Source organism: Arabidopsis lyrata (genome assembly GCF_000004255.2).
Source record: "Arabidopsis lyrata subsp. lyrata unplaced genomic scaffold ARALYscaffold_8, whole genome shotgun sequence".
NCBI lineage: Eukaryota > Viridiplantae > Streptophyta > Magnoliopsida > Brassicales > Brassicaceae > Arabidopsis > Arabidopsis lyrata.
The window spans coordinates 21,369,010-21,379,149 of NW_003302548.1; the positions used below are offsets into that span (position 1 = coordinate 21,369,010).

The window sequence follows — 10,140 nt, forward strand, 5'->3', positions numbered from 1 at the left end:
ATGTAAGAAGAAGGATAAGCAAAACATGTCTGAAGTATCTTTTGATTCGCTGACAGATATCTGTTTCTTCCGGTTCAAGGCATTTGCAATTCGATTTTGATTTTGGTCATATAGATTATGTACACACAAAAAAAAAAAAAAAAAACAGAAATCACTTAAAATAGAAAAGCACGTATATAATACTTATAAAAATGGAAATAGAGAAGAAACTGATATTAAAAAGAAAAAAAAAAAAGCTGTCGATAAATTATAACCACCGACGAACGAAAGAGAAGAAAACACAATTAGAGAGTTTTTTTGTAACCGTAATTGTAATTAAAGAGAAGAAAGAATGGAGAAGCTATCATCAGCTGCTGTAGTTCCTCAGCTTCTCCGCAACATCATCATCGCCGTCGTTGTTTTCGCCGATGAATCTCTCCTTCAGATCTCCGGGAATTCAAAGCTCCTCGAGAAACTCCGTGTATTTCTCGTCACATGTTTCCTCTTCTTCATACGCTCTCTTCCTTCAGTCGTCTCTTTCGCAAACCCTAATTCGTCGAAGAAGAAGAAGAAGAATAAGATGCTGGTGATCAGCGATTGCGAAGAATCGGGAATCGGTCGAGCGATTTGGCAGTTATTGTCGGCGATGAATGAAATTCCGGTGAGTTCTAGAAAGTACCAAGTGGTTCGATCGTTGGCGGAGAGACTAATCGACGAGAATCAGGGAGAGAACTCAATCGCCTTGTTCGATTTGAACCGTAGGGTTTTAAACGCGTCGTTTCGTACAACTCTAAGCCGGTTAGAGGCGGCGGTTGAGCGTAACAGTAACCGGAGAGATATAAGTGAACCGGTTCGTCGTGGATTAAACCGGGTTGTGAGAGCTGCGGTTAGAGCCGTGGGAGATGGATTTATCGGTTGGGGTGGAGAAGAGACGGCGGATCAGACGGCGGAAACGTCGGAGAAACTGGCGGCGGAACTGCTTTGGCTGGCTGAGAAGATGGCGGTTTATGGATTCGTGGATGAAGCCGTTGAGAAATGGGCTTCGGCTTCTAACTTGGCTTGGCTTGCTCTTTCGTCTGAGCCACGTCTTCAATGCTCCTTGGTCCAAATTTCTGGTAATTTTTATTTTCACCGCTTGATTTTTACATAACTTTTTCGTAAATATGGTAGATAGAATATTCTCTTTCCCAATTTGGAAAAAAGAAAGAAAATAGGATTATACTCTTTTCTATTTGGAATGTTTTTTTTTTCTTTTTTTTGTCTGGTAAAAATATTTTGACTTTCCAAAACAAATTTTCATTAATATTCCACTTAAATTTTGGATCCTAAAAGATAATTGTTCTTTATTTCTGTGAAGCTTTATTGTTCAAAGAAGCCAAGGACATTAAAGAGGGAAAAGAAGAAGAAGCAGAGGAAGCAAACTTGAAAGAGATAAAGAAGAAGATGCTTATTTCGTGGATTCCATTGCTGTGCCGGGCCAGCAACGGAGCGGATAAACCGGTTTTAAGAAGTGCCGAACGAGCGGATCTCGAGAAAGTGTTGGAGAAGATGATATCTGAACTAAATGAAGAGGAGCAAGAAAGAGTTCTCTCACTCTGGCTTCACCATTACACACACTGCTCTTCCTCTGACTGGCCTGACCTCAACGGCTCTTATGTTCGTTGGTGCCACTCTTCTCGCCAGCTTTTGCTCTTACGCCATTCTTCTCATATATCTCCTTGATACACAAGTAGACGTCGCTACAATATTTTCAATAGCATTGATCTTTTGTACATCTTAATTATGTACTAAGTTTTGCCCTTTAGAAATTACTTATTATCAATAGGAAATATGGATTTTGCCAGCAATACAACATTGAAATGCCTAATCATTTACTAAATACAGTTTAATTAAATAAAAAAAATAAGACACTAATTGCATGAAAATAAAAAAGAAATCATGTGAAATTGCATACAAATTTAGAAAACATATACTATTTTAACAACATATACTTAAAACAAAGATACTATACTAGTACAGTAATTAAGTTTCCTCGTGACATTTATTTATTTTTTTATTTTTTTATTTTTTTTCCATCCAATAACTATACTAGTACAGTAATTAAGTTTCCTCGTGACATTTATTTTATTAGGTGATACTTATACGTAAAAAATATGCAATATATAGCCTCATCATCCACGCTCAATGCTCGAATTGCACGGTTTAGTACCATTGGGATAACGAAAACGGGGGGCATGAATCCTACAAGGAGGTAATCTAGAGGAGTCAATTCTGATGAAGAATGTTGATAAGACGAAGACTATTAAGAGACAACATACTACAATTCCTCTCCATGTATTATTCATCTCGTCTCAAACGACACAACAGATGATTGATCACGAAACCTGTTTTTTTTTTTCGATAATTTTTTTTCTGTTTTTGTTGTTTCATTTTCCTAAAACAGTTTATTATGTGTTTAAATAAGAAATGAGATTTACTATTTATAGTCTGGAGTATTTTTTTTTCTGTGTGTGTGTTTTGTGCAAATTTTAAGGCTATGAAATGGGATGGATGGTTTACGCCTTAAACATAGTATTATGGACGATTGGTTATGAACACAAGAAGATTATGGACCTGTAATTCCTACGGTTTATCGACAAAAAAAAACGAAGAAGAAGTTTTTGATATGCTCTTTCAAATGAATATTAATTGTTTCGAACGTGAATATATAAATGTTACAGTTTAATCGCTAAATGTTTTCTTAGCTTGCCATTCTGGTGAATGCCTGTTAACGAAGATCTTAGCGAATATCACAACAACTTATCTTTTATAATCCTAGAGATCATCGTATTTGTGATTACTAAATACGATACTGACCTTATGTGGCATGTGTATAGTTTTTTGAATACTAAACTAGGTAGATTTTATTTATTTTTACTTATATTGACTTTTGAGTTTAAACAGAGACAAGAGTATATGAGTTAGTTGTTCTTGCTAAAATACAGTCCTACATACCTAGTTACTTGAAAGTTGAAACTAAAGAAAAAATCTCTTTTGTGAGATAAGTTCACGTGTGTGTGTTTTAATTTTGATAGGCCGTTGCGTTGTTTACAGCCAACTTTGCTCTCATTAGTTTGCTTAATTATAGTCCATATATATATATACGCACATGCATGATATTAAATTCTAGTTCAGAATCGAGAGGTGCGCTCTGGACGGCTGGCTCATCTAGCATTAATGCCCGTACTATAAGAGAGAATAAGGCAGAGGAAGGATCATGGGGGTGCCAAATTTAACACTGTTGATTTTGAATAGAATCTTCTGCTGTTAGAATATTTTTTTGTAGAAGCTGCTGGTATCCACTTGTAACTGTTTATACATATACAGTATCCAACTTGGTATATCTGTCTTTCATCATGATTATTTTGCATTGAAGCTAAAGAATTACGTAAGTAGATGATAATTATATATTTCTACAGAATAATGATTTCTTATCTCCTTGATACACAAGTAATCGTACAAGATGCCAGAATATATTAGGAAACATACAGTATATTACTTTATAAAAGGAAAAAAAAAAAACTTAAAGCATTCGTCTTAGCGAAACAAATATATTAGACGTACTACTACTAGTAGTACAGTAAGTTTTCCTCGTGGCATATTTATTTAATTCAAGTATAATAATATTCCATGTGATATTAGCACAATAGCACACCATACAATACTGCCTCATCATGGACCCGCAGGATCAGGAGTATTGCACCACCATATTGCAGTTTTTCTTGCACTCATGGGCCTACAAAAAACAACTGGGGTACCGGGTGGCAAGCTCGGATTGCACGGTCTAGTACCATTGGGATAACTACGATTGGGCTGATCTTTCAGACAATCAAGTTCTGAGCCCCTGGCAGGTGCCCTGGGAGGTGGTCTGGAGGACTCAATTCTGATGAAGAAAGTTGATAAGACCAAGAGTATTAAGAGACAACATACTACAATTCCTCTCCATGTATTATTATTCATCTTGTCTTAAACAACACAAGAGAAGATTAATCACAACAACTTTTTTATAATTTTTTTTTTGATTAACTTTTTTTATTTCTGTTTTTGTTATTTCATTTTCCTAAAACACAGTTTCTGTGTGTTACATAAGAAATAAGAAATTTTTTTTTAGCTGCGAAAAAATGAGATTTACTATTAATAGTGTGGAGTTTTTTTTGTTATTAATTATATGTTTGTGCTATTCTTAAGGTTACGAAATAGGAGGAGTGATTACACCTTAAACACAATATTATCAATGGCTGGTTTTAAGCACCAAGAGATAATGGACCAAAAATCTGTAACTCTTACGATTTATCAACAAAATACATACAAGTAAATGATGTTCTTTTCCCGAAATTAACGTGACATGGTTCCTTACTAGCTAATTTAGTAAGTGCATGCATGAAACGGCAGAACTCATTGGTTGAATTGAAAAGGAAAAAAAAACAATCAAATTGCAAATTTGTAATGAAGTGACGTTAGTGGAATATTTCAATCACAAAAAAATAAATAAATAAATAAATTCGCAGAATCAAATTCCAATATAATTTTTGAAAACTTGCCCGAATTGATTCACATAACAAAATGGAAGCTTAATTACGTGGACAAATCCTCACATAATAAAATGTACATTTTATTCTTTTCATAGATAACAACGAATAATAATATCATTCTCTTTATAAACTCATCACTCAAATGCATTTGTTGCAATTGTAAAAAGAAAAACCAAAACAAAGCTCAATCATGGCTACTCGGAGAGAAGTACGGTGCCAGTGCGGCAGACGGATGTGGGTTCAACCAGACGTCCGTACTGTCCAATGCTCAACCTGCCACACCGTCACGCAGCTCTACTCGCTCATGGACATAGCGCGCGGTGCAAACCGCATAATTCATGGGTTTCAACAGCTACTTAGACAACATCAACCGCAACATCAATATCATGAACAACAACAACAAATGATGGCTCAACCGCCACCGCGGCTGCTTGAGCCCCTTCCCTCGCCGTTTGGGAAGAAGAGAGCAGTTTTATGCGGCTTGAACTATAAGGGAAAAAGTTATAGCTTGAAAGGTTGCATCAGTGATGCTAAATCCATGAGATCTTTCTTGGTTCAACAAATGGGTTTCCCTATTGACTCTATTCTCATGCTCACAGGTTGTTTTTTTTTTTTTTGTTCCCCATTTCTCTAAAACTCTCTGTTTCTATCTTCCTGATGATGAGTGTTGTGTTACTGTTGCAGAAGATGAAGCAAGCCCGCAGAGAATCCCCACGAAGAGAAACATTAGGAAAGCGATGAGATGGTTAGTCGAAGGGAACAGAGCAATGGACTCACTAGTGTTCCATTTCTCTGGTCATGGATCTCAGCAGAAAGACTACAACGGAGACGAGATCGATGGTCAAGATGAAGCCTTGTGCCCTTTAGACCATGAAACAGAAGGAAAAATCATTGATGACGAGATTAACCGGATACTCGTGAGGCCTCTCGTCCATGGAGCTAAGCTTCATGCTGTCATCGACGCCTGTAACAGCGGGACTGTCCTTGATTTACCCTTCGTTTGCAGGATGGAGAGGTAAACTTATAAATCATTCTGCTCAGTTATACTTAGACTGAATCTGAAAAAGAAACTTGTGGTGTGTTTATGACAAATCAGGAATGGTTCTTATGAATGGGAAGATCATAGATCAGTCAGAGCTTACAAAGGAACAGATGGTGGAGCAGCTTTCTGTTTCAGTGCTTGTGACGATGATGAAACCAGTGGTTACACTCCTGTATGTTTAAAAAGCTTCTATTATATCATTCATTCATCATCATGCAACTAAGCACACATACCTCTCTGTATGTTAACTGGATCATTTGGCGCTGTTTCAGGTATTCACGGGGAAGAACACAGGAGCCATGACTTATAGCTTTATAAAGGCGGTGAAGACCGCTGGACCAGCCCCCACATATGGCCACCTGCTTAACCTTATGTGTTCTGCAATACGAGAGGCCCAGTCTCGTCTCGCCTTTAACGGGGACTACACAAGCTCTGATGCATCCGCGGTAAGTTATAACAAAACTTGTATTGTCTGAAACTTTGTATTCTGAATGATTGAATATTGTATCTCCGAGTTGCTTGCAGGAGCCACTGCTAACATCATCTGATGAATTCGACTTGTACGCGACAAAGTTTGTACTCTGAAATGCTGTACATATGTATATTGCTTATTCTGCAAATTGCTCGGAAACGTTTTCCACATATACACCTACTTTTTCTACCTGTATGTATCATGTAATGATGATGTCTGCAGCAAAACTTGTAAAAGCTGCATAGCCTCTCTCTTCTTACGAGCAATAAAGCTATGAAATGATTGATTCGCTAAGAAATTTAATATGAAACTAAGATGTGTGGGAAGTTTCACTGGAAACAAACAACCATAAGAAGTATACTTAATTCAATACCAAGGTCTGTTGGTAAAAAGAGGAATGGATTACACATGATGGACACCATTTTTCTAGTTGAATACAACACAAGATATACACAAGGGGTACCTTATTACATTAGATGAGACTATTCTCATCCGATTCCAAAAGCAGTAAAGTTTATGGTTGCTCATGATTTGAGGCTGCACTGCATCATGTAGTAGCATTGTTGAACTTTTGGAGGATCAGAGCCTGAGCTTCTTCCACAAGACTTTTCACTACCTCTCCAGCCGGTAAAATCTCCTTGATAAGGCCTACGCTTTGGCCTGCATACATAGCCATACTCTCTAAGTCGCCCGTTGTCGTCATGTTTGGTACTGTTCCTGAAAATCTTCTTATCTCCTTTTCCTATAGTGAATGTGTAACTCCCTTATTCATAAGTGCAAGACCATATTTTTTGGAGGATAAAGAAATCTCATTAAAAAGAAATATGCAAATGACACAACTTACAACGCCATGTATGGTGGAACGTCCAATAACAGGTTGATTAACTTCATTCTCACCAGCCGGAAGAGACCTCCAGTCATCAAAGAAAGGTGTCTCCAGAACACGTTGAGGCGCACCAGGCCACCTTGCTCTTCCAAACACATCTGTGTATTCTGTTTTTTCATATTCAACCAACTTCCTTTTGTATATTGGGTGTGCATAGCTTTCATGAGTCGCCACAAATCTAAGAAAACGAAGATTCTAAACTCAGCCCAACAAAAAGGCTAACATCAAACTTGAGAACATGTGGAAAGAAAGAAGAGCACACCTTGTGCCTAGACAGACCCCTTGAGCACCAAGTGACAAGGCTGCGACATAACCGCGTGCATCCACAATTCCTCCGGCAGCGATAACGGGAATATCGCGTTCCCCAACTAAATCCACCACTCTTGGCAACAATGAAAAGAGACCATCCTTGCCAATAACATGCCCACCTGCTTCATGCCCTTGGACAATAATGGCGTCTACTCCTACAGCAACAGCCTTTCTAGCTTCTTCGACATTCCCCACCTTTCAAAAATCAACTAAGGAATAAATATAAGACAAGTTCCTTCCTTGTGGTAAAACATACAAAAGTAGTTACCTGAGGAACAACTTTGAGACCGGCACGGTGAGCATCATCCACAAGCTCCTGTGAACAATCACCCCAATAAAGCTGCAAGACAGCAACTTTCTCTTCTAAGATTGCCTTAATGTTCAAATCATGAGGAAACGCAAGAACAACACCGATCCCAAATGGTTTGTCTGTCAATGTCTTTGTCTTCCTTATAAGCTCTCTCAAGTAATCAGGACACTCCTGATTCATGAAAACAAACATTCTATAAAAAAAAAAAATCAAAGAGAATGATGTCAATTTTTTTATAAACTTGCAAATTACCCAATCAGGACATCTGAGAAGACCAATCCCTCCGGCATTAGCGACTGCGGCTACAAGCTCTGGTCCGGAGATATCTGGTCCTAATGGCGCCTGAACTATCCCGTGTTCAAACCCTAGAATCCCTTTCATGATTTCACTTTCCTCTGCTATAAATCTCTCTCGGTGTTCTCATCTTCGTTTTATACCCCAAAAAAAAAAAAAAAAAAACAGAGTCGTAATCGAATTTTTACTTGGCTTTCCTTTTTTTTTTTTCTATATGAAAATTATAATTTTGTTTCGATCTTCTAAGCGATGACGAACACATTGCGAAGGTTTTCGTCACATACTACATCACTCCACTCTATATAAAAATGGTTTCTGGAGACTTCATCGATCCTCTAATAAACTCTTGGATCAGTTCACAAAGAATGTTCGAGTAACTTTTCCCAGGAAAATTCCATTGATCATCTTCTGGATTTTGTCAGATCATCGTTATGAAACTAATTTTATTGGGCTTGTGATTGAAACTAATGGGCTGAGATAATAAAAGCCCGTTATGTTGCTCCGGTAGCTGACGTCATACTGGGTTTTAAATATGCAACGCATTAGCACTGAATTGTACCAGAAAAATTGATACGAACAAACAAACAAACCGGAAATCGGAGGAGACCATTTGCATCCGGTTACTAAGTTTATAATAAATTTGAACATTTTTCAAAAAAAAAAAATACAAACTCTAGCCAAACTGGAAATCAATATACTTCTAAAAATTGGTATATCAATTAGTCTGATATACAACAACACTTTTTTTTTTTTTACTTCTTATGAAATTCACATACTAAACATAAAATATAGGAAAGATTCCGAGAAAGTGGACTTTTTAGTATTAGATGTTAAGTGTGGAGAAAGATCCCACATTGGAAAGATGAGAAAAGACTTGAATAGTATATAAAGGACTTGGGTCAATCCACTTATTGCCATTTGGTTTTGAGTTGGAAGCCCATAAAACTTAACATGGTATTAGAGCTCGATCCATACGCTGACCCATTAATCAGGCCCGGAAAGTGGCCCGATCACCTCCACTAATTGATAGCCCAAAAGAAGGCTCAATTCTGTCGAGATTAATGGCTAGAAGAGCCATTATCTCGAGGGGACGTGTGGAGAATGATCCCACATTAGAAAGATGAGAAAAGACTTGAATAGTATATAAAGAACTTGAGTTAATCCACTTATTATCAATTGGTTTTGAGTTGTAGGACTAAATGTGATATATGACAAGTATGGTCGTATAATGTTAAAGAACATAAAACTTAACATTAAATGTGATATATGACAAGTATGGTCGTATAATGGGGCCAATACATACATGCACGTAGGGTTGGTCTCGTGACCAAATCAACATGAAAAACTGGTCGGTCGGTCCACGGCAATATATGCTCTAAGTTCGTCACAAGATTGGATTAATTAATAAAAGCTAATCATAATCCCAATTAAATATTCACTTGTTGATCGTTTTGTATCTATCGTTTGCAAAGATTACATATGAAAGTAGTATCTTCATCATTTGGTTAAGTAGATTTAGGTAAGCTTATATTACTTAGATTTAGCTAAGTTAAAAAAAAAAAAGGAAGATAAGTTTTTAATACACGAAATAAGATTGTGTGGTTTAATTTAAGAATTAAGCTTGTATATATGGAGTTTATGCTCAAAAAAAAAAAGATTGTATATATGGAGTATTATTTCGGAAATTAATGGAACATTGGTTATTCATATCTCACTTTCTAAGTCTAGGAAACAAAATATTACACAGTATCGTAAGTTTGGCATACGTCCACTTCAATATGTACAGATAATAGTAATTATTTACGAGCTAGGACTCCTAGGAGTGTAGGACTATCATTATCATCTTTCCTATACGTCGAGTGATATAAAAGACAAACAAAAAAAATTGACCTTTTTCGTTTGAAATTGTTCATATAAACCCAAATTCGGGGTTGAAATTATTATGCTTAATTATTGCTTTGTCATTTTCACTATTGAGCATGCTATTTCCGTACAAACAAGTATATCATTGCCTTCACAAAAACTGGTACAAGACATAATTAAAAACTGGTTTTTTCTTGCAAACAAGTAAAAGTTTTCTTATTTTAAAAGATCCATAGTCAGACACTCGAATGTAGAACTAGAAACAATATAACCTTTCTACGTTGATTTTAAACTAACTTGATCCGTGGTCAGGTCACTCCAATTAATTACTTTCTAAAATATTTTGATTTAGCCCACTCTATAAAACATTCATTTTTTCTTCCTGAAACTAAACCGATTTATAATTTCTTTGTT

The 10,140-nt window shown here is 36.6% G+C and overlaps 3 protein-coding genes across 3 annotated transcripts; 2 read left to right on the forward strand and 1 right to left on the reverse strand.

The window, feature by feature from the left end:
- The first annotated feature begins 212 nt into the window (after positions 1 to 212).
- Positions 213 to 1,826, forward strand: LOC9300963. The gene is made up of 2 exons (XM_021027923.1): positions 213 to 1,094; positions 1,337 to 1,826. The coding sequence occupies exons 1-2, from the start codon at positions 332 to 334 to the stop codon at positions 1,699 to 1,701; spliced, it is 1,128 nt and encodes a 375-aa protein (XP_020883582.1). The 5' UTR covers positions 213 to 331; the 3' UTR covers positions 1,702 to 1,826.
- Positions 1,827 to 4,498: 2,672 nt separating this feature from the next.
- On the forward strand, positions 4,499 to 6,362 carry LOC9300964 (metacaspase-3). Its single transcript, XM_021027930.1, has 5 exons — positions 4,499 to 5,149; positions 5,235 to 5,565; positions 5,647 to 5,764; positions 5,865 to 6,038; positions 6,118 to 6,362. Exons 1-5 carry the CDS (start codon positions 4,741 to 4,743, stop codon positions 6,175 to 6,177), a joined length of 1,092 nt encoding a protein of 363 aa, XP_020883589.1. The 5' UTR covers positions 4,499 to 4,740; the 3' UTR covers positions 6,178 to 6,362.
- Positions 6,363 to 6,382: 20 nt separating this feature from the next.
- Positions 6,383 to 8,256, reverse strand: LOC9300965 (nitronate monooxygenase). The gene is made up of 5 exons (XM_002866557.2): positions 7,822 to 8,256; positions 7,528 to 7,740; positions 7,213 to 7,454; positions 6,909 to 7,128; positions 6,383 to 6,806 (listed from the first exon to the last, which is right to left on the reverse strand). Exons 1-5 carry the CDS (start codon positions 7,948 to 7,950, stop codon positions 6,612 to 6,614), a joined length of 999 nt encoding a protein of 332 aa, XP_002866603.1. The 5' UTR covers positions 7,951 to 8,256; the 3' UTR covers positions 6,383 to 6,611.
- Between the last annotated feature and the right edge of the window lie 1,884 nt (positions 8,257 to 10,140).